The sequence below is a fragment of the Cinclus cinclus genome, chromosome Z (genome assembly GCF_963662255.1).
Source record: "Cinclus cinclus chromosome Z, bCinCin1.1, whole genome shotgun sequence".
NCBI lineage: Eukaryota > Metazoa > Chordata > Aves > Passeriformes > Cinclidae > Cinclus > Cinclus cinclus.
In genome coordinates, this window is record NC_085084.1 from 74,672,675 (window position 1) to 74,697,600 (window position 24,926).

Consider the following 24,926-nt stretch of genomic DNA (forward strand, 5'->3'; position numbering starts at 1 on the left):
TCAGTCTGCATTAAACTGTTCAATGGAATGGAAATTGAAATGGTAAGGTCATGGTATCTCCATCTTCATCTTACATCTGCTTAGAAATAACAACAGAAGCTTGTGATTGTGGTCTAGTTACAAATATATACAGCTAAAGAAATCTGGAGCCATAACATACACATTTTTTCAGGGGTAAAAAGCTAGATCACACAGAGGATCTATTTGTTTATCTTCAGAGGAGATGAGGAAAGAGGAAGCCTCTCTGTGTTCACTACCTGTCTTGTCAGCTCTTTGGGAAATCAGCTTTGTTTGCAATCTGTTTTTTACGTTTGTTGCAAAACTGGGAGGACAGCTGGGGTCATTGTGTCTGGCAGCATTCTTGCTTCACAGGCTGTTCTCTGAAGTTCTTGAGCTGCTTCTTATCTATGTTTCTCATTTTCTTCCAGTTGTAATCATGTGTGCCAGTGGTGACACTATCAGGAACATCATGTTGGCTGCTCATCGACAAGGAATGACCAACGGGGACTATGCTTTCTTCAATATTGAGCTCTTCAACAGCTCGTCATATGGTAATGTTTTTCTTGCCCAAGTGTGTTGCAAAGTCTTTTGCAAGCTTGTAGTATTTTTAGATTTGTTAGCTTCAAAACACGCAGCACTGAATCCCAGAAAACACCACTGTCTCTCGCTGTTGTTGCAGTTACCTTCCACTTGGGATATAGTGTTGCAGGAAATAAAACAGACCTTGTGGCTGTAGTTGCAGCTGGGTGGGTCACAAGGTGCCAAATACACTACAGTGATTACTTATTTAATTACTTTTTGGGGAAGTAGCAGGAGACATCTACATGTCAAATTTATTTATTTATTAATTACAGACTCTGCAAAAATATCCAGCCATGCTGTGTTAAAGGGAAAGCATTGGTTGGGATACAGGCAGTCCAAAGTTTCTAGAGCAGAGTAAATAAGTGTCCGTTTGCACCCATAAGTAAAAGGGATCATTTTTGTCAAACTAAAACATGTCTTCAAAATGTAAATTAAATGTATTTTCTTTTGGAAATGTATCTAATACACCTGTATGCCAAAATATAATCGTAACTGCATATTACATCAGTGCATGGCAGGGACTACACCTGCTCTCAGCTGGTGCAGCTGTCTCACTCACATTGCTCCAATATCACTTTGAATTTGTTTGCTGAGATCAAACATCAGATGGCTGAAGCTGGGCAGGTTTTTTTGAAGTATAACATGGGTCTTAAAAGGAGCAGATTCTTTTGCAGATGTAGAGGAGATAATTTCCTCAGTGCAGACTGCTTTAACTAATCCTCTAAAATCACAATTTCATTTCAATCTAAAAAACGAAGTGGAAGTTGGGGGAAAAGGCAAAGTGTGGGGGTTTACTTTCTTTTAGCTGCAAAGACTGACCAACAGAAACAACTGAATTTGAAAAAGGATAATTTTTAAAAGTTGATCTATTAATTGGAAGTTCTTTGGCATAAACTTTCTGTTACTCATCTACTACCACTGAGATTATTTCACAGTAAACAGTGCTGTGTGACACACTGTATAATGAAGGTAGGCAACTGTATAAATTCAGAGATCTAGGTATGTACAGAAGTACAGATACTGCTACATATATCAGTATTAGCTAAAGGATGACAGATTTTGCTAGTTAAGAAGGAAATCACTCAAATAAAACATGAAGTTGTAGATCAAGATCAAAGCCAATGTGGGAGCCTCATTACCACCCTCCTTTGCATTACAGGTCTTCTGGTGGCTTTTCTGAGGGATTAATTAATTTCTGAGGGATTAATTGCAGGTAGTCCAGTATTCTTGTAGCTTTTCTGAGGGATTAATGAAAAGTGTCTGACTTCTGATACAGTGTAGTTAGAGTGTGGCATTTCCTGACATTTGTTTTAAAACAATTTTTCTGCTTGTGCATGTGTTTTCCATGTAGAGTGAAATGACTGTGTACCAGGAGTCAACTTTAGCGCAGATGGTCATTGCATGTGGAAAGCAAACACAAGAGAAGTGTAGAGAAATTCCCCCATAAATCCATGTTCCCAGTGCCTGGAGATATTAGGTCTTGTACTTCATAAAACCAAAGAGTGGGTGTGATTGGGCAATTGGCACTGTCTTTGCGTTCAGATGACTTTATTGCAGTTTGTTGTTGCCCTCTGTTCTGAATATTTCTAATTTTTCAGAAGAACAGGCTTATTAAATGCCAAGACTGCAATAAGTGTACACAAGTATCGTAGCAGGATGACCTCCCACAAAATAATCCATGAAGGAATTTAAATATGTAAATTATTCTAGGAACGCTGTTATGCAAGTGAACCTTCCCCAGTCCCAGTGTCAGGATTTAAAGAGGGAACATGTATAGTGTCCAGGAGAGAAAGTTACATTCTACTAGCACTACCTTTTTTTTTTTTATTTTTTTTAATGTCTGTAATCTCATGCTTTTTAGCTATTTCCATGTGCAAATGCAAAGCTATAGCAAAGCTCTCCATGCTGTAGTCTCTGCTGTACTTGGGGCAGAAGCTGTTCAGCTTTGAGGCTTCTGCAAGGCTGTATTCTCTTTTGGGGAAGGTAGCAAGATGTGCTTGCTTACAACTACCAGATGTGCATTTCTTTGTCTTTGAAAGCTGTAAAGAGGATAGGTGCAGGCACTGAAGGGAAGAGTGGTAAAACCAGATAGTGGTTGCTATCCAGTGACTCCATTGGGTGTGATGAATAGGATTCTGTGTAAGTGATTTTAACCTTGTATTGGGAAATAAATCTATCAGCCAAGGCACATGTATCTAAAGCTCCGTCCTAAAAAATAAATCACTTAATAAAATAGTTCATGGTATGTCTAAAGATTATTAGCTCCTACCTAGGTGGTGCTGGGCTGTGGTAAGTAAGGCTTTCCTGGAGTGGACAAGAGAGGTGGAAGAGCTTTGGTGCTCCTGTGTTTCCCCTGCTGTGCAGGGACTGACAGGAGCTGCCCTAGACCAAAAAGCTGCAGGAGAAAGGGCTTACCCCCCCAGAGAAGTGCAGGGCCTTTACTCCTTCCCTTGTGCTCTCTGAGGAAGCAGAGCAAATCTCCAGTTAAGATCTGTCCTTCCAGCAGTGCTGGGAGGGGGAAAAAAAGCAAGCTCTGTTTACCTGCTTCAGGTCCAAGAGTTTGTTCTTGCAGCTGTGTGATGCAGCTGGGAAGCACTATGCAAGGAGCACCATGGGGTTTTTACCTGTATTTCAGTTCCCTTAACATCTCTACAACTTGCTTCTCTTGGTCCAAATGACACTGTGGTTCACAACACAAGCAAAATAACCACATCCACTCTGATTCAGGTTCCTGTGTGCTTCCAGGTCACCTTGGGAATCTAGCATTAGTTTTGTCTTGGCTCATTTAGCCATAATGGTGTTTATTGCTGTTGTTCAAAAAATAAAGACTGTCTAGCTTTTAATTACTTTAAGATTTAAAGGCTCACTGCTTAGGGCTACCACTGTTCCCTCTAGTCTTTTTTAGTTATTATTTACATCATATAGCACAAAACCTACTCCAGGACAACATGAACCTTTCCACTGACCTCCTGAAGCTTTGGATCAGGATCTCAGGGCCTGCTAAGGCCAGGATCTGTTTGTCAGAAGGACTTCTTTGCTAATAAACAACCAGTCAGCTATCCTGCTTTTTAAAAATGTGGTTTCTTTACTGGTGGTCTGAGTTAAATTGTTCCCTTGCAGTGACACAAAACGCGTGTAAATACTGTGCAGGCGCAGGATTCCATTTTGTTTCTATGTATTCCTTTTCCATTAAAAGCAGGGCTGCTCTGGCAGCCATGGCACGCATGGTTTTGTCCTTGACCACAGTGGGAGGGCTGTACCATCTGCCTCTCATTCAGGGTGATGATCATGCTCTTGACTTTACTGGAGCCTTTCTGACTGTCCAAGAGGAGTGATGTGTAACAAAAACATTGTGTTTGAATCCTCCCTCACTTCTAACTTAAATATCTCTGTGTTTGAGATCTGGCATATATGTTTGGATCCAAGATGCCCCCTCACACTTAGGATTTATTCCACCCTTTTAAAATAAGCAAAAACAGTGTGGGAGTAAGATTGTCCTTTGGTTTGCACATTTGCTTCTTAGTTATTCTTCACTGCCTGGTTTCCTGCACACCTTGAAGAAGAGTCTGTTCTTTGTACTTTATTGTCTCTCCAATGATCCAAAAAGGGGACTGTTGGGTGGAAAAGAGAATCCCGTAATGGCACATGTTTGGAAATATGCTTGTTTCCCTCTTTAGGAAATGGTTCTTGGAAAAGAGGAGACAAACATGACCTTGAAGCCAAGAAAGCATACTCATACCTCCAAACTGTCACTCTGCTGAGGACTGTGAAGCCTGAGTTTGAGAAGTTCTCCCTGGAGGTGAAAAGTTCTGTTCAGAAGCAAGGTCTTCATGAAGATGACTATGTAAGTACCTGATGACAGTCTTCAGATCACGGCATCTTCAAACACATGCTTCTAATTAAAGCAGAAGTGTCAGTGAGACCTTATCAGGACAGAATCATACGGACCCAGTTGCAAAATTGTGCAGTTGCACATAAATTTTTTTTTTGTTGGTGGATAATGCATATTACAAGGATAGGCTTGGTCTAGGTGCACTGTATCTGTGCACCAGCATCCATGACCAGTTGCCCTGAACTCATCTCCTAGTTCCTCAGCAGAAAGGCTGGGTGAAGGTCTCAAGTCTTCTTATCAGTGGCAGAGAAATACAGCCTTCTTTTTTGTTTTCTCCCAATAATGTTTTTTATTTTTTAGAATCCAGTCTCAGAAAGTTACACGGTCTGTATTGCACGCAATGAAGTAATTCTTGATGTGAATGAGAAAAGTGGTCTTATTTCTCAACAAAGCATACTTAAGTAGTTGTTTTTGATTTTGAACTGTCTAAAATATCAAGAGAGTCCTTGCAAGTTGCTTTAAGCTTTGGGGAATGCCACTGTCTTCCAGAAGTGAACAAGGGAAACCATGCCTTTTTTTAACCTCTCAAAATGTAGGAGGAAAATGCCTTTGAAAATTGCTTTTGAGCCAGTGCTAAGCTAGTTCATTAGGCATTTTCATAGAAAAGTCATCTGTGGAAACAAGAATGTATGGTATAACACAGACCTGCAGGGATTTCTGCATGTTGAAACAAGTGGTCAACCTTCTCCATGGTGCAGTGTCAACTTTCCAGATAAACTTATGAAGAAAGGAGGCTTGAAGAGAGTTTGGTCAGTCCTTAGCTGTAGGAATTGGGAACCTGAAACCCAAGAAAACAACCCAAACCCTTCATTTTCCAGCTTTCACTTAGGCTTCCATCTCATCCCTTTGCTTTAAGTATTGTGTCCATCTTTAGTTCACCAGCTTGTGCTTGAATGTTGTGTTAAAGAATGAATAACCCTTCCTGTGGTTTACTGTATACCTTTAGAAAATCTGTGCTTCTTAGAATGTGAATGTATTTCTTTTAAATATTTTACCTAAAATGTTATAATTGACTCACAACAGTGGTTTATATTATTCTTGTGGTACTTTCAAAATCTAGTCATAGTCTTCTATTGGCATGTTTTTTCTTGGGTTGGTAGAGAAGCCCCACCTCACAACTTCAAGGTGCTGCTCTCTGAAGAACCTGCTAAATGAGTTCTGAAGAAAGCCATGGGAGTTTAATTAGTGCTGGTGATCCCTTTTCTATATGTCCTTTTGCAGCTGTCACTTAGCAAGCTATGTCCTTTCAAAACCTGCTGTGTACCTTTGGCTGTGGTTGGTGAGAAATGTAATTTTAGATACTTAAGATCCATTTGTCTGCAGTATTGTGGCTTTTTATTATAGTCTGAGCAGTGTGACATCTCCCCAGATAAGAAAAGCCTTATACTGCTGAGAGCTCAGTGTGCTGTCTGTGGGCAGTTTGGAGGCAGGCAAGAGGATGTTTTTCTCTTCTTTAGGATGGGGACCCACTGCAAACCCTGTGCAGTCTTGATTTGGGCTGCATAGGTACGAGCCCTGTTCTGGTCAACCAGAACTGAATCTAGGGCGAGCAAGTTCCCGTGTGCCAGTAAGGGTGAGATTTTGGAGGCTAATGTGTTTGGTTTTGGGGAGACTCCCTCACAGCTGTACATCCACTGCCAGAAGTCCTCTGTTGTCGTTCCTTGTCCTATGGCTGCTGTGTGCTCCTGGCTGTCCTGGGGCAAAAATGGAGGTGGCTCCCTACCATCTCCTCCTTAACCTTCTTCTGCATGACTCTGGAGGCTGCTTCTCCCTGTGTCTCATTTCCACCTGTGATCCAGAGTAGTTTACCTTGTTCCAAGCACTCCTTCACACAAAAACCTTGAGCCCTTGCTAGGGCCAGGCAAGTTGCATAGGCCCCTTCCTACTGCTGCTTCTTCTTCTACATTTCTTCTTGTTCTTCCTTTCCCACTTGGCTTTCTTCTTGCTTCCCAATCTGTTCTTACTGGGATACAGAGAACATCTCATCATCTGTGTATACCTACCACAGATTCCTGCCATCTGCAACATCAGCCCTTGGCCCATGGGCAGCCTCCATGGTGTAGGCCATTAGGACCTGGAGGTCTCTGTAGAGGAGATACAGGTTATGGCTACTGGGGAAGGAGATTTGGTTTCATATGCAGAATATCCTGGAATTAGATGGTTGCTGCTGAAAGAGACCTCAGCGGAGCCTCCCCTTCATGCTTTTTCATGGCCTTCTAACAATGGTAAAATAAAATGTCTCTAAGAGAGATAGTTGCTGGTTGAAAAGACCCATAGCTATGTTTCTTCATTAACAGTGTGTGAACTTTAACTTTCTGGTTTGCTTTGCATCATTTATGATTAATTATACATTTTCCCACTTTGGACAGTGGGAAAGAGATGCATCATATTCTGATTGTCACAACTGATTGTCCTGCTGCCCTATTCAGAGAAGGAACATTTTGGGGCAACCTTCAGGATTAAGAAAAAAAGCCATTCTGAAAACGAATGGGGAAAAATAAAAAGCCAGACTAAAGGCCAGTTTCTTCCCCTCTGAAAAATTTCTGGGTAGTGGGCACACATTAAGTGTGCTTTCTTTGACAACATGGGAAAAAAGTGGCCTTGGGTATGCTTTAGGCAAAGCTGTGTCCTCCAGGGGAGGACTGGGAAGGAGAAGTCCTTGAGCTGAGTGGGTGGGAAGCGACAGAGGTGGATTTTGCTCTGCTGGATTCTGCTCCTGAAAGCAAAACCTATGTAGAAAGATAATCAATAGTGCAGCCCATCTCAAGTCCTGTCGATGGGTGTTGAAATATAGTCCTCATTCTTTTCTGCAAGCTGTGTCCCAAGAGGAGATGCATAGGGAGGTTTGGATTTGAAGCATTCAGTGTGTTTGCTTTTCTGTGTGGATTTTTCCAATGTCATGGGAAAATGGGGCCCCAGGCCCATGGTCTAAATTATCTCACAGTAACCCTAACTCAAACAAAATTCATTAATGCTGCCATTTTGTCCTGGCCTCTTGCCAGCACTAATCCTAAAGGCATTATTATCTACTAAAAAAGAATATAATAAAAATGGAAAATAAGCAGATGACAGAAGGAAAGATAAGGGAGACAGAAAGGGCAAAGTCCTAAAGCAGCAGCTGTCCCACTGCCAGATGCAGAGCACATACAGCCCTTGGAGGAGGAGCAGGTCAAAGGGTGTTGGCTGTCTTCATCTCCAGCTGTGAAGTCACACAGAAAAGAGAAAAACTGTTTTGAGTACATCTTGCCCAGCTCAAAAGTTTCTGTTGTTTCTGCAAGAGTGTTATGCTTTGGAAATGGGGAAGGTGGAAGAACCTGTGCCTTTGGAGGGAGCACTAGCATGGAAAAGACAATTTCTCCAGTAATCTCTTCTGTGAAGTAAAAAGTTTCCTTAAGCCACTTTTAACTAGACAGCATTGAAAGCAAGAGTGGCAGAGAGGTTCTGAGAAAGCATCTTAGAAATACTTGGGTTGCACAGCATAGGGCAGTGGTGATGTTCCTTGTCTGCAATGTCCCATAGCAGCAGCTGCCTGAGTCCATTAGCAAATATTGCTAGTTTGCTTGTTCACCAGACTGAGTGTGAAGGGAGTTACTGTCATGTTAATGTAACCCAGAGAACTGTGAGCTGAAGCAATAAAACTGCTCTGCCATCGTTTCAGCATTCAATAGCGTCCCATGTTTTTCCAGGAAACGTCTTGCAGTTTTATAGAAAGCCTGACCATTTTATTCTTTGCCTACCTGAAGATGGACTTCTCTGATAAAATAAGCAGAAAAGGAGAAATTTTTCAAAAATCTAATCAAATTTGGGTTTCAGGCATGCAGCAGAATCACTTTAATGCTTTTATACAAATGGTGGCAGCTTTCTTGCTTTTGTAATGTTAATACATTGACAAGACCTTAACAGCAGGGAGTTCTGTTCTCTGTAAACCAACTAACATCCTTGGTTTAATTGCAAAATACAGGGCAAGCTCTGCTTGCAGACCTATGGCCTAGTTGAGGCAGACAGCAGTGGGAATTGAATGCAATTACTTGAAGGAAGAATTTAAAACTGTCCCTAAAGGGGTGTGTGAATAATTCCCAACACATATAGTAGTTAAAAATGTTTATGAATAAACAGTGTTTCAGCTAAAGTATATGCATAAGCCATTTTTATTAAATAATGCTGAACACTTAATGAATTGGTGGTGGGTGCAGTTTGGAAGTTCTTAATGCACCTTCTGTTCCTGAGTCAGGCCTAGGATTCAATAAATCCTTTTTTTATGTCCAACACAGTATTCTGAGCTCAGATGATTTTATAGCCAGGAGTGTTTGCTCTTCTGAGGTTACAGACCACCCATGGCTTGTTTTTTCTTCTCATTTAAAAGCTGAAAATGTAACTAATTAAACAAATATTTCTGCTGTGTTAACTACATGACAGCATTGTTCACAAGGTGGATGCATGGGTTTTTTCCTACCCACAGCCTTTTTCACTCTGAAAATGAGCATTGGGAGAAGGGAACTGGAGCCTGATTTATACCAGTAAAGTTATCTCAGTGAAATAATGAGCTATGTAAATTAATTAGATCAGCAAGATACTACTCCCTGTTAGAAAGGAGAACTCTGTTTTATTTAACATTTTCAGCCCTCTGAAAGGACAAACGGTGGACTAAAAAGCAACCCTTTTAGCTCCAACAGTTAATTACAAAAGCTTCATGGGAGGTAGCTGTGCTCGTAAAATTTATCATCTCATCCATGACATCCGTGCCAGACTCTTCCCTGTGTGTATTCCTTACGTCAGCCTTTTAATTAGGACTGCACACCAGCTAAGATAAGGCTGGGAGAAGTGAGCAATTCAGTCTTGTAGCTGTGGTGCTGAAAATGTAACTTATTCAGCAATGTCCTTCTCACTTGTCTTTTTTCAGGCACAGGCAGGCAAGATTAATGTCAGGCAGTCTTTTGTGTCAAGGGAGAGAGTTTTAAGGAGATTTAAGGGAAAAAAAAAAAAAAAAAGAGCCCCCAAACCCTGCCAGGGAATTATTTGTTCAAATGAATGGGTCTATTCAGCTGCTGGAGTGCTTTGCTAATTGTGTTCCAAACAATAAAAGCAAACCACAAGCTGCTTTCAGCAGCCGGAAAAAATTATTTCACATGCCAGCTTATTAACAATTTGAATTCTATTAGTAAAACATACTTAGGATTTTCACGACCAACCTTTCACCCCTTGGAATTAGTGAGAGTGTATTTTCTGTAAGAGGAGCATTGACCTGTGGACTGCTAAATTTGGTGAATACAGCAGACACTTATTTTTTTTCCTGAAGTTAATGCTTTCTCAGTGGTATGAAAGACCAGTGTCATCCACGTCAGGGTCTTAGGCAAAATTACAGTGTAATAGTAAGTTATTTGCCAGTAACAGATGTCATAAAAGACAATAAAAGAAAGAAATTACTCTTTCTTCCAGTGGATTTGTTTAGTTTTTCTAGCCTATCTAAGCATATTTTTGAAGCTGTCTTAAACCATGGAGGAGATAGTGTAGAACTGTATGTATATCTGGAAATAGTAATGTCTGAACTTTTTGGGAATGTAAAAGTTTAGAGTTGATCTTCATGGGTATATTGTATATTTTCCATTGCCCCATGTTTTTACTTGGATTTCACAGATATTTATATTCCACTTTACTAAATAAGCACTCAGAAATTTATGGGTAAGGCTCTCTTTGAGGTACTTGCTAGAAATATGCCTTATTTTCCACCAATAAAGTGTGAAAAATACATCTTCCTGCAAAAGTCATAGCCTGTTTCTTGTTTTAGTGCTTCTCCATGTTGTTTACATTGCAAGTAAACCAAAAGCTAATTTGCCCCATTATGGTATTGTTTTAATGTAAATTCTTCGGATTTTTGACACTGGTATAGAATGGTTCTCAGGCTGGGCTCTGAGATGTCTGAATGAAGGAGAAGGTAGACTCTCTATCTCATTTTGCATAAAATGTCACTTGAAAAATGAAATATCTTTGCTTAATAGACTTTTTTTACAGGCATTGTCTTTTTCTGTGAGTCTTGTTCTCTGGGTATCTCATGAAAATAACACTGAGTTAGAAGTTTTCCTTATTTACTGAGAATATTTGTCTCAACAGGGCACAAAGAGGAGGTTTGGGTGAGCCTGTCCCATATCAGGATGGTATTGCAGCCAGCAGCTGGAATCTCTTTGCACTTTTGCTGGACAGCTGATGGGATGCTCCAGCCTCAGCACCTTGGGTGCTGTGGAGGGTTCACCTCACCTGTGCTGGTACCTTCACACTGTGGTCACACAGGTTGGGTTGAGAGTCCAGTGTTTGAATTCTGTCTGAGCCAAGCAGTTTAAACAGAGTTTGATTATGGGGGTGGCAGGAGGTGTGGGGAAGGAGCCATGCTTTATTTTCATTACAGATGTAAAGGAAGAACAGTTTTTCAAGGCCAGACATGAGAACTCCTTGTTTGATCACACCAGAGCAGAAGAGTTGTTGCCTCCATACTGAGGTGGTCCAGGAAAGCTTTCTTGCACTTATTTGGGGAATTGGTATGGTGTAAGTGATTTTGAATGACAGCAGGGCAGGGTATGACTTTGTGATATTCACAAGTGACAAGTCTGAAAAAACAGTGTAAGTGGCAATCAGTAACACCTCAAGTCTGAGATCTTCTTCTGTGTCAGCACATTCATTTCTTATGGCTGAGTGCTCGGAGGTTAAGGTGAAGGTAGCTCTGGGAAAGGCTTACTCTCTGGAGGAAAAAAAAAATCTTTTAGCAGAAGGGCAGGCCAGTCCCATAGATGAGTCAGGTCACCCTGGTGTATGTGTGTTGTCAGAGCCAAGACAGGCAGTAGGGCTTGGGTGTGCTCCACTCTGGGCTATAAGAAAAGGTCAGTGTACAACGTGCCAACTCTTGATTTTTTTATTCATTTTTCAGGGGATATTTAGCAATTTTGCTGATGCAGAGGGGGTAATGTAGTCATCCAGTGAGAATGGGCTGTGTGAATAAAGGCAGTGGTGTTCTTGTGCATGCAAGGAGGCGTAGGAGCCTGCAGGAGGATATTCAAAACTCTCCTTCTCTCTTTAGTATATACTTTTTTTCATTAGGAAGGGAAGTCGGGGACAAAAAATGAGAAGGTCTAGCCCATTCTAAAAAGAACTCGTATATCAAAGGGTAATGAAAGGACAAGGAGTGTCTCTGTCCCAGAGCAAATGAGTAAGAGGAGCATGAGAAAGGGGCACAGGACAATGGGAGGAGGGTAGGTGAGGACGCCCTTTGCTCTGTGGCTGGGAACGAGGTGACATTCACTGAGCAGGACATTTATTTTTGATGAGAAATGTGTGTACAATGTGTCCAGTTACCCCATCAACCTTCAGACTACAAAATACCTTAGCAAAACCAAGGAGTATCTCAGGGATCAGACAGTCAATACAGATGAGCTATGAAAATGAGCTTTTACTTTCTTGGAGTGGCTGCAAATGCTCAGATTTAGAGGTATTAACTACCATGCTTCTGCTGAAGAGTGGGAGGATGTGTTTCAGGTGTGCAGCTGGAACCTTATTGCCTGCTGACAGGTACACACAAATACCTGCTGAGATAATGTGCTAATGTGATCCTCACAGGGGTGCCAGCAAAGGGATGGTTAATCAGGCAGCTGAACACCTTTCATCAGATATCCACTATCTGAAAGAAAATAACAAAACCAAGTAGTTAAATTTTAAATTATTTGGAGTGAAAGCAAGACTAATAGCAGCCTGAGGGTTTACATTAGTTCCATGCCGTTAAAGTTTACAAGTTCATATGCCCATTTACCCTGGTATTTAATAAAAGGATCATTTGTCATGGCAACCACAGCCTCAGGTGGGCTCTCATAGCAAATTATTTACTCCCAGCGCAGAGATCCCCTGGGTCATACCTCTCCCCCAGCACCTGGATTTCAGTTCCAGGAGTGCCTCCACCTCAGGATGCCCTGCAGACTGGTCAGGGGAAAGGTGTAATTCAAATTCTCTGAAAGCAGAGATTGGACCCTGAAGTTTTCTCATGCTAACTCAGTAATGGGAGGTGCAAGGCTTTTAGATAAAAGGAGCAGGGAATTGAAAAGGACTGGTGCCCTGTGGGATTTTGGAAAGGCTTTACTGCAAGTTCATGCAGTGGGGAGTCATTACCTGCCTGTGTGAGAATAAGAGGGTCACATCATCCCTCATTCTCTACCTGCTCTGCTGGCAAGGGTGAGGTGGGATGCTGCTCTTATGAATTCTGGTTTTGGGTGCCTAATTTTTGTCTGGTACTGAGTAAGGATCTCAGATGACTGTTCCCAGCTCCAAGTATACTTCTGAGCTAAGCGTCCCTTTTGGCTGTGTCTTAGTAATTCTGTTTATCCAGCCCTTAAGACTGTAAAGCAATTGCTCTGCTGGGTAATCTTTGCTAATCTGCTGCAAAGCAGAAATCAAATAGTCCTTTTCATCAGATGTGTTTTTACCCCATCCAAGATTTTTACCAGCCCACCAGCTAGTGTGGGTAAATTCAGTTTGAACAGGTAAATTCAGTTTGTTCAAACAATTTGAGTTGTTTCCAATGTGATACAGTGATTTTTCTGAGTTTTGCATAGAACTGATGTGATCTTGAGAGTTTTAAATACAAAAAATAAAATACGTCTCTGATTTTTGTGGTTTGGTGATAATGTTAGCAAGCCAGAACCCAAAACAATTGCACATTGTACAAGGATAAACATTTAACAAAAAAAAAGTCCTTGCTGTTTGTCGTAGCTCTGCATTAATTTAGCAAGTAGAACTGATTTTTTCAGACGAGGTGACTATCATCCTGGAAGCTGAGATGTTCCTGCTTGTAACACATTCTTGTCCGCTGACATAAAAAACTTAATATCTGATGAAAGGATGGGGGTACTGTTTTTTTTTTTGTTGTTGTTGTTGCTAAGTGTTTATCTGCCATTAAAATGTCACAATTTAAATACCAACTTAAAATGTAAGCATTCATTACAATTGTATAACAGATTATCAGACCACCAATGGAGATTCTTAGAAAAATGTTCTTAAAACAAGCATATTTTAGTTTCTGTATGTCTGTGTGTTTTCAGCTGAAAATAATAATTTCTTTAATATCTCTTGTGTTTCACCACTATGACTAGACATAAAATTTCTGGACATAGTTTTGTTGAGTCGTCATATGAATGGCCACATAGTATTTCAGAAGGCAGGAAATCCTAAAACAGTTGGAAGGTTAATTTTATAAATGACAAGTGTACGTTCTGTGGTTAAGATCTATTCATTACTCAGGCAGTCACAGTATAGCACTATGTGCTAGAGATCCTTTGCCTTAGTTGTTTATCTGATGTTAGAGATGTAATATAAACATGGGATATTTCACCTTAACTGCAGGAGCACAATAGTGCATTCTCTGATTCTATTCTTTTCCTTGGTAGATGACCTGGAACCCTTTAGAGCTAAACTGTAGAGGTGAATAGTATGTGTGTGAATCATACATAAAGGAGAAATTCCTCTAAATGATTATTCTGTAGGTAGGTAGTTCTGGTACAAAACAGTTTTGCTCCTTAGATACATCAATTGCACTTCTTTGAGGGTAACTTTAAAAGGTAATGCAGGAACAAAAGTCACAGAAGGGTAAGCACTTTGCAGAAGGTATCAGTGAACACAATGAATAGAGCCAGAAATAAATCCCACACAGTTTTTCAGGGGAGAAATCTGGTCTAGAAGAGCATCCTGTTCCTGAAGCAGGGCAGTTCTCAGCTCAACCTGTCCCTGCTTTGGCCCTGCAAGTGGAGTTTTGGGGAGAGTCTGAGAGGCCAGTGATGTCAAGCCATGTTTGAGTGCAGCGGTCAGAGCCCTTTGGTGTGAACTGACTGTGGGTAAGGTTCCAACTCTGCTGAGGTGACACTTCCTCCTTCTGTGTTTAATGGAAGGAGCTCATTTTGGCTGTAGCTGGAAATTGCTTCCCAGCCTGTTAGCAGGCACTGGGGGTTTACAGCCATTTTTTAGATAACTATAGGAGAGTGTTGCAAGCAATAAACAATGAATGGGCAGCTTTTGCAGGCAGTGGGGTGGAAGGTTTTTTCCACGCCTTTGTATCTCAGTTGTCACTGTAGCCTGATGTGTTTTAGCTGACATTTCACAGCACAGCTGCCCTGTAGTCTCAGACTGAGTCGAGTTTTGCTTCAGTTCACCATTGAGACAATAGAGCAACTTGTGGCTGCCCCAGCCAGGTGATTGTGAGTAAATCTACTAGTTGTTCAAGAATGGGGTATTAAGAAAAACAAGGAAGAAGGCTTGAAGAATGGGATGAGAAACAAGAGCAAAGGAGCTGGCTCTGTAGTTAGTTTTCTTTCCATAGCAAGAAAACAACCTTCACTGACAAATACCCTTAACTCCCTGAATTTGTCTGCCTTTAAGTAAATCACAGATACTGCTGTAATTTGTTAATTTACTTTTGTTTTCTTTTCGTTAATTAATTTTATTTCAGCAGACCTTTTCTTGGAACAAAAGGCTGGATTCTGGTCCGGAGTTGGCTTTAAAGTGGATGGGAATTTGTCAGTAGTGGTACTTCACTCCTGTTGGAGTAAGCATGCTCTTGTCTGAGTGGAGCAAAGGCAGCAGTGGTTTGGCATGCCTGGAGTGCACCTCAGCTCGTGTACCAGCTGAACAGTGCAGGCAGGCAGAGGCATGGTCTCATCTCAAAGAAATGGGCTTAATTGCAGCACAGCATCTTTGTGTCCAAATCAAACAGAAAGTGCAGAAAAAAGCAGGGATTTCACTTTACATTTGTCTCTCAAACGGTGCATGCAGGCTGTTTTGTGGTGGTGATGGGCAGCTGATGAACTTCTAGCAATGCTAGTGCCCTAGATTCTCCGAACTTGGGCTTCAGTTGCAAATTCCTCATGCCAGGGATGCATTGCCTGGTGTGCAGAGTGCTTGGGTGGAACACACACCTCATCTCTTCTGCTCTCAGCAGCACTGCTGCTCCAGCAAATACTGGCAAGGAGATGAACCCAGCAGGCAGCCTTATTGGAAGAAGCCTCCTTAAAGGGAAGAAGTGATGTCCTGTTTGACTGTGGTGCTGAATTTTTAAGGTATAAATTTTAGAGTGGAGTATAAGCCCCAGTCTGCAGAATCCCACTGTAAAGTCATGTGCTGCCCTGTAAGAAAAATGTCTTGTGAGTTTCCACATAAGCATTATCTCCCAGTGAAACATGAAATTGATGCAACAGTACTTGAATAAATCTCTCCTAGATATGCACAAGGTTTTACTGTTAGGCTCTTCCTCTTTTCCCAGAGAGAGATGTGAGTTCCAGCCACAAATAATGAAGCGAGTTTGGATATATCCTTTAGAAAACCAAGTCCTGAGCCCTGGCCTCATGTGTTCCTGAACAGGTTCCCATTTATATATCTATAGAGACTGAATATCAGTGAATACAGTGTGAGGCTACAGCTGTGTTGCCCAGAATTTGATGTAATGCTACATATTCTTTGTCAGTTTTGAATTAAATATTGTGGAAATGGCCTTCTCTAAAGAAAGCATATGTTTCATTTTTTTTTTCCTTTTTGTTGCTGTTTGGTTGAAGCACTATGATTCAGTAGGACAGCAGTACAGTTGCCCAAGGAAACAATCTGTATTTTTAGTCTTAGGCATCTAAACATAGAGATTTGGTTAGCTTACAGCTTTATTCTCCTTTCCAGATCCTGCTTTGGTTCCACAGGGATACAGCCCGGTGTGTAGGCATCCCAAGATATGCTGTTTATGACAGCTGACTATGGGTATATCCCATGGCTTTGCATTTGTTGTTCTTGGGAGTCCTTGAAATCCCAGTCCCAGTGCATGTTAGCATTACCCAGCTATTATCCATAGGTGATGTTCAGGAGCTCTGTGAGTTTCTGTTGCATAATGGAATGAAGAAATCCTGTGAAGATCTGAGGAGATGGACGGTGGGTTAGTGAAAACTTTGATAATCCTGCTAGGGTGGTAGCATGCAGAATGATACATGGTAGTGTTATGGCAGTAGAACTAATATATTACTGTAAAGCTGGAACTGCATATGATGTTGCTGGTTTGAAATGCACTTCACCTTTTCTCAGGTGATGATCAGGTGTAAGAGTACTCTTCCCTCAGCTTCATGTTCTCAATCTACCTGTCAGCTCCACCCAGAGTTTCTCACTGGGATTATGTGAACTAGAAGTTTAACACAAAATCAATTTGTAATAATGATATTTTGTCTTAAAAAATTAAACATTAATCATTTCTATATGTGGATCATCTACTGTATGGCAGTCATGAGCACCTTGTTCTAAATTTGTGCAGCTTGGAGCAAGGTCATAGCAACTCATCAAAGAACTGCTGAAGGCCCCTGACCATCTCAGGACCATAAATAAATACTTAGAAGAGCATGAGCTGTGGCACCATGCAATGGGAATATGCAACATCAAAAAATGGTATTAAAGAAAGAAGTTCCTGCAGTAGAATTAAGTGAATAGTGCTGGATAGTGAGTCAGCAGAAGACAACCTAAGATATCTGTCAAGGATGCATGTAAGAGAAGTTAGTTATGTCAGGGCTTCTTAAAAAAGCAGATAAAGAAGGGACCGTAATTATAATTGGCTTCATGAAGGAGGGATAAAAGGGGAGAACTGACAGTTAAATTGCAACTGCTTAGAAAAATACTTCTGTTGAGATACTTTGTAACACTGTGAGATAGTAGGTGCATCATGTCAAATAAATGAATTGGTGAGATTTTTGCAAAATGTCTGGGTACAGTTCTCTGCAGTTCCTTTGGGTCCTCACTGACTGGGGCCGAAACTATAGTTTGACAGCTTGAATATCACTGTGAACATAGAAAGTAGATGCAGAGGCCAAGTGTGGGAGATGTTTTCATTTTCAATAGAATGAAAGTGATGATGATGATGCTCCCCACTAAGCATGGAAGTGGTATGAATTGCTGGAATTGCTGTGATTGAGGGCTGGGCAGTTCCAGATGCAGGAGAATCGTATTTTACAGTCAGTAGGCAGGATATGGAAAATTATGGGTCCTGCATAGCTGTATTTTGGCTGTCTTCCACATCGGTAGTATTTTGCATTGCTGTGTATGCTGTTAACACCTTGGTATATATGAACAGTGTGGTCACGATATGGCTGCTTGGGGAACTATAACTTTGAACTGGGTACAATTTATGCGTGCGATTTCCACTGAGAGGGGTTGTTGGGTTTTGGTTGTTTTCTTTTCTCTGATAGAAGATGATTAGGGTAGAAAGGCAGGAAGTTAGAAGGGGTATATATCTTATTCACCTATGCAGTTAGCATACTTGCTTTTTTGGTGTATGCCTTGGAATGGGATGTGAAAGTTATACAGAAGATAGCTCAGAAAGAGGTTTTTACATATTTGTACTGCAGCCTCCAAAGATGTTCAGCAAACCTGGCAGCTTCTCTGCTGCCAGTGGCATTGCTGCCACTTTGAGGGGGTGGTCCTGCAGTATGGGCCAGGGACAGCAACATTTCAGTAGATATGACATGGAAATTGTGATCACAGCATTTGGAGCTCTGCTCACACCTGTAATTAAAAGGCAGCATAAGTGAAAATGGAGAACACTGCAATAAAAAGACTCTGCTTTGTATTAGAGCTCAACTAAAAGAATTGCAAATTACCTGTAAGATTAGTGGGCCCTTAATAGATTTTATGCTCTGTTCAGTTTTTATCCTGAGGGTGTCTGAGGTTGAACTAACACATTATTAATTACCATGGACACCTTTAAGCAGCCTGTGAAGACATCTGAGTTGCTCTCATTCCTATTTGAAGCATTCTTGAAATATAAACTTTATAGTCTAGCCCTTTTTAATGCTTTTCCTGCTGCAAAGAGCAAACCTTTCAAAATTTTTTTGCAGCTGTTACATCACATTTGATCCTACACATCATGCAACCTGTGGTCTGTGTGGAATTGTGGCAACTTATGAATGATTGAATGAGGTGATACGCAGGAAAACTTTATTCCCTTCATGGGATCCTGTATCACCTTTCAAGAACTGCTGCTTAAATGTGTTCCTGGATTAATGTGAAAAGTCTCAGGTGTGCCCAGCATATGGCTTGGCTGCGGAGTGTAAGTGCAGTCCCATCTGCAAACAGTGATTACAACTTTTTCAGAAGATTTTAAATGGCATAAATTATCCATAGTTTCAGCTTCCTTGACAACATGAGATGAAATGCTGGGGTTTGTGTGTGAGCAACTGAGCAGTGGCATAAATGACTTTCTGACGATTTTCTAATGTGGTTTTTCGCTTGTAACGTTAGGGGTTTTTGCCAAGTAGAGCTTTGGCAAGAGGCTGTGGCAGTAACCTCCCAAACTACCAAGTGAATTTTGACAGGGCTTATCTGGCAAATCTGCGGTGTCTACAGAAGGGTTTTCAGGCTGGTGTCATGAGTAGATTTCAGGTTGAGCAAATTAGCTGACAAAATGGATTTTGAAGGTTGCTGTGTTACACTGAGAGGTCTTTGCCATGGACACAAGAAGTGACAAATAGCTTACCTTGAAACAAATGCCTGCCACAAACTAAATCAACCAGCAGGGAGGTGTAGCTACTGGAGAGTCTGATTTCTGTCCTGAGAGAAAGAATGTCACATTAAGAAAGCTGAAGTTTGATCATCCACAGGCCACTTGGACTCTAACACTGGCACATGAAGCAGTTGTCGAGATTTGTGGTTTCTTGGTTTGGTTTTTTTCAGTTCTGAAAAGTTAAAGCCCCTGCTGGCAAAACCTGTCCTAGTATGCACTCTGTCCATCAGCTTTTATTATTCCACCAAAAAGCCTGACTTTTCCCTCCTTTCAGGCTTTCTCTTTACTTCAGAATAACTGTAGCTGCCCTTTACTCTGTGGCTGTCAGAATGAGCTGAGGTGTTCTGCACCTCCTGTAGCACCATGGGCTCTTCCCGTGGTGAATGTGATGCATTCAACTGCAGCATAGGTTGGAGTTAATGAAAGTCCAGTTTTAAATATCAGAGCAATGTAAACTTCTATATTATCAGTGAATAACTCCGAAGTTCTCCTTACTGTTGGCAACTGCTTTAAGAGTGAAGGAATGTCTTGGATGTAATTACATTATCAGGGTTTGATTAGTTCAGCTTAGCAAATCAGCTATGTAATACTTTTTATCTGTGGAGCAGTTATTTAGTTAACTGGCCACATGTTTTATTTTGTAGCATTTTTAATGTCCAGCTAAACCTGTGGGGGTTAGAGTAGCACTTCATTTACCAGCATTTAAAATTGTTTAGATACACTGAAATAGAAGACAAACTAAACTTTACTTCTGTCCAGGAGAATATTTTTAAAGGTGAGTTGTTTGCTGGAAGTGGCAGTAAGAGACCCCATAATGTGGTTATGCCTTTGCTAGGATATCAAGAGGTTTTTTTTTATTTTAGTGAAACTCTGAGTGGATGGGAACATCTTTCTTGCAGCTGAAAAGATAATTAATTCTGAATTACTGTGCATTGAGTGAGTAGATTGCACTGCTGAAATGTGAGTTGCTACCTACAGAAGAGGAGTACCTGTGCTGCTCTGGTCATTCTACATCAGCTTCTGCTGATGGGTCTCCATCTGAGCTCCACTCCTGAAATAATTATTGCTTCACCACTGAAGCATATCAGGCTCCTGAGAGCAAACTTGTAATGTTTCTGCAGCACTCAGCTGTTAACTCTTATTGTAACTCACAGACCAAAAACTGTAAGTCAGCTATGAAGGTTCATTGGAAGCAATCTTCTTTTGTGTTAGGGTTATAAAGCAGGGTTAGGATTATTAGGGTTATTTCATTCATTTCATGTAACTTACTGAGAAAACTATGAAGGACAGGAAAAGTTCTCCTGGCAGTTCCAGAGAACACATTACTGGAGAGGGTAAGTAGTTTTCTCCATTGCTCATTTGCTAGTGGAGAGATGCTTGGCTGAACAAGAGCCAGAAATGGAAGTGGTAATCATTAAACAAGCAAATCCACCAGCTGAGCTCTCCAAATAAAATCATGACAGAAAATACTTCCCAGAGAGGTGCTAAGTCCCCTGTGCAGAGGGAGTGGGTTATACTTCTGCTGTGGGATGAGGGTGCTCAGCACCTGACAGAATCTCACATGGTCAAGTGCACAGTTTGTGCTCTGAGCATGGGAACTGGGGTCTGCAGATTTCTCCCCTATCTGCAGAGTTATTCAGACACAACATTCTGAATGTCCAGAATAGCAGATAGTGGTTAACTGTTTCCAAAAATAGGTCAGATGTTGCTGTTGTCTCCCTGAGGTTTTTTTGAGGTATATTCCTTTCTGTTCCAACAGCTGAGAAAGTAACTCTCCAAATTAGTCAGTTTGGCTAATTTTTAGATTCTGTCTAGTCAATCAATTACCTAGGAAAGAAAAATTTTGTTATGTATCAATCGCCATTGTTTTTTCTTCTTTCTTTTTTAGGTGAACATGTTTGTGGAAGGATTCCATGATGCCATCCTTCTTTATGCTCTAGCATTACAGGAAGTGCTGAAGATTGGTTTCAGTAAGAAAGATGGGGAAAAAATAGTTCAACAAACAAGGAACAGAACATACGAAGGTAAGAGTAATTATGGAATTACAGCTTTCACAGTCAAAAAACTTCAGGGCTTTGTTCTGTGCAAAGTAAGGACTCATGACTATTCCACTCCTAAGAGAGGAAAACAACCATATGAAACCACATGCATCTTTGAGGCTGGCTCACATATCTCACCAGTCTGTCTTTGTTTTGCACCAACTGTCAAGGTCTTGACTCAGTTAAAAAAATTCTTAACAATTTAATGACCCTCACTGATGTTGTAAAGAAATACCAATAATTTTCTCAGGCTCCTTAATTTGTTTTTGAAAAGATTACAGCTGCTTGCTTTGCTTACATTCATCTGTTAGCTCTGAGATTGCCTCATTTTTTCCATTTCACTTTTTTATCTTGAAAGTCTGGGAATGGATAGAAGCAAGCAGGTGCCAGGGTTGGGGTTATTTTGTGTTTTTCAATGGAATTTCTTTGGGCCCTAGAAGGATTTCCCCCAGCCTCCTTTCAGGAGCTGTGTGTGTTGTCTCAGAGGCAGCAGCTGAGCAGCCTTGTGCCCAATTCTCGAGGCTGCAGTTCTGCAGTGCAACTGGCACTTGTATGTCACCTTGCTGATGCAAAACAATGCAGATGCTTTTGCCAGGTAAGAATGGTAATAAAGAAACTGAAGATTATTGGTTTAATCTGTCATCTCTTAAAATATTTCCGTCCATCTCATATAACAGTCCAATCATTTGATGCAGGACTGGCAAGACTTCCTGTGGAAATGCCTGAGAGAAGGAAACATTTCCCCTAGATAAAAAGCAAATGATTCATTTGAATGTGTAAGAAGAACCTCAGTGGCCAGGTTCTCAGCTCTAAGAACACACTGGACGTAGTGTAGGGAGGCAAGAAGAGCAGCAGCTCCAAACCAATTTTCTGTTGTTGTGTGAACACAAGGCAGAAGTATACTCAGGGCAGCTTAAGGGAACACTCAAGCACTTTAAAGCAAGGGATTGCTTTATGTTGTGCTGGTTGCAATCATCCCATAAACAGCCCTCCACCATCTGTAGGTTGTGTTCTGCATCCCACTACATCTCTTCAAATCTGTGGCTTCCTGAAACACTTTTTAAAAGGGAAGGATTCTGGTGTCTGGATTTGGCTCTCTGTTTGTGCTGTGCATGAGCAGATGCCCCAGCACAGCCTGTGTTTCCTCTGCTCCTGTGCTCCAGGAAGCCACCAGCTGGTGTGCCCATGCATCCTTTGTGCATGCCACGTGCTCCACGTGGGCTACACGGTTGATTGTCACACCTTGCTTGTAAAACCTGGCAGGAGGAAAAACATGTTCTCTTTCCCCACTTGTGAAAACCAGATTGTTGCTGGTGGCTGACCTGTTCCACCTATTCTGAAAATGTAGCTGAGTTGGGCTGTGAGGGTGCAGTTGCTCAAAATTCTTGTAAGTCATATGCCTTTTCCTCTCTTTGGCAGTAGTTTGCTGAACATAAAATTGATTTTGAAAGAGGCTTTTAACTCAATGTCCTGCAATCCAGTCCCTTAAGGAAGATCACATCCCTTTATTCTGCCTTTGAGCCCCTTTTTGCAGTGGATGCAGCATCACAGAGTATGGTTCATGCACACCCATCAGGTTCTGTTGCCTGACTGAAGCTTTGTAATTCCCTTTGGCTTTTGCAGGCCTTGATAGTGAGAGCTCTAGTTTCACTAATGACATAATTTACCTTCTGACATGTAGATACCTGATTGTCTTGGCACCTCGTTTTACAGCCTGCTCTGACTTACCAGGACTCCCAACAAAATGTAGATACTGCTTCCTACAGAATTCCATCTGCCTGCCACAGCTTCACAGACATTATGGGCTGAGGAAAGGATAGGGCTGAGGTGATCAAATGATTTCTTAGTGATTGGATTATTGAAGACAGCATGATATAATTTCAGGGCACATCTGGTGGAGAATATTTGCTATTCATTGGCATTTCCTCTGAAAAAGTAGCAAAATTTTTGGTTTGTTTCTGTTTTACTCTATTTCTTAAGGAAATTGCAAGAAATATCACCTTTTCAAATTCCTTGTTTTGATTTGGATGAAAAATTGACAGATTAGTCTTTCCTGCTGAAAAAAAATCCCATAGGAACTCCAAGTTTCAATTCCAGTACCTATTCACAACAACTGAGTTTTTCACAAATATGTAGGTTCCAATTAGCACCTCCTGTCAGATCCAGAATCCAAATTGATGTGTAAGCAGGGACATTACAGTTCTTCAGAGTGGCCTTTTCTTTCAGTGTCTCACAGCCAAGTAGTTGTTACACCCATTCGATTTCCCTGCAGTAATTCAACTGACAATGGCTTGATTACTGTGTTGTTATAATGAAATAGTTGCTTGACAATAATCTTTGATTACCACTACATGTTTTTTAAAACCTCAGCAAGCTGCAATATTCCTGACATCCCTAATTTGAACAGGTACAGAATAAATGGAGGTGTGTTAAGTCTGTTGCACACTCACTATCACCAGGCATGCTGGGGGAAATTTATACTCTGAATATCTGACCTCTATTTTCTGATTGACTGTCACAGGGAGCCTGAATCTCCATGGCTTTGTGCCTGGTCTAGACATGTAATTGTTGTAACATGGATGTACAAGGATGACTGTTAGCCTTGCACGGGTGTAAATGACTCTGTTTGGTGTAAGGCAGTGGAGGATCACATTTGAGAACATCTGAGTGAAAAAGTATCAGCAGTCTTAAGATGTCTTCACCATAGTTAATAGGTATTGTTTGATGGATTTTAAAAACCTGTTTGACTTACACCTCGAGAATTTGAAGCCAAGCTTTTTGTATACAAGGACATGCATTTAAAGAAGAGGTTTAGATTTAATCCAAGGATGTGTTCATTTTCCATGGCAGATCAAACAAGTTGCCCCAGTGAGGCTGTGCAGTTTCCATCCTTGGAGATTTTAGAGAGAAGATAAAACCTTGAGCATCCTCTTGGCTGTTGCTGCTCTGAGCTGGAGGTTGGGCTCAAGATCTCCTGAAGCCCCTTCAAACTTGAGATATCCTATGAATCAATGAGTCCACTTTCCCCAAAGTTTTGTAGAAATTGTAAAACAGGGAAGTGGAATGGGGCTCTAAGAATATAAACCAAACTGCATGTATTAAGTAGTTAATCTCATGTAGATGAATGCCGGGCTTAATGCATATGTAGTGCAAATGGTGTCCCTTGTCCATTCCACCTCCAGTACCCTATTAGGTGGAAACAACACTGGATTGGTTGTATGGGTGCAGCAGCCCCTTCAGCCTGTGGGATCTGCCCCTGTGTCCTCTGCAGCACATGAGCTGGACTCTCTTTACTGAGGCATCATCAGATATTTCAGGATTGGGCTCTCTGTAAATAATTAATGTTAAATATATTTCTGTTTTAGTCTTACATGCTGGTTTTTGGGTTAGATTTTTCTCACGTATTTTCCAGTCTCACACATTTAATATTTAAAAAGGAGAAATGTTAAGAATTTAGGAATGCAGACACTGAGATGAAATTACAATTTCTTCTGGAATGCCAACAAAAATGCAGGGAGACTGATGAGATTTCCTGTCATATCAGTCTGCAAAAACCTGTCCACTGTTTTCATGTTTTACTTGGAAAGACTTAGTATTTTAACTAATTAATCTTCTGATTCCTCACATGCCATTCTTTAGGCATTGCAGGGCAGGTGTCCATTGATGCAAATGGAGACAGATATGGGGATTTCTCTGTGATTGGAATGACAGACCCGGAGGCAGGCACACAGGAGGTAAGAAAACAAACATCATTGCAATTGGCCACTAACAAATTGGTAATTCAGTATAAAGTAACATGGTATAATCTTTTTACTTGGTGGCTTAATCTTACCAATTTAAAGACCAGGTCCTTTCTGTAAAATAGCTA

At 41.0% G+C, this 24,926-nt stretch overlaps 1 protein-coding gene across 1 annotated transcript in view; it reads left to right on the forward strand.

The window, feature by feature from the left end:
• Positions 1–24,926, forward strand: part of NPR3 (natriuretic peptide receptor 3) — a 37,809-nt gene that overhangs the window by 4,579 nt on the left and 8,304 nt on the right. The window contains exons 2-5 of the mRNA XM_062514032.1: positions 429–551; positions 4,260–4,426; positions 20,908–21,043; positions 24,698–24,792. Coding sequence (XP_062370016.1) covers positions 429–551; positions 4,260–4,426; positions 20,908–21,043; positions 24,698–24,792 — 521 coding nt within the window. The remainder of the gene's footprint in view (positions 1–428; positions 552–4,259; positions 4,427–20,907; positions 21,044–24,697; positions 24,793–24,926) is intronic.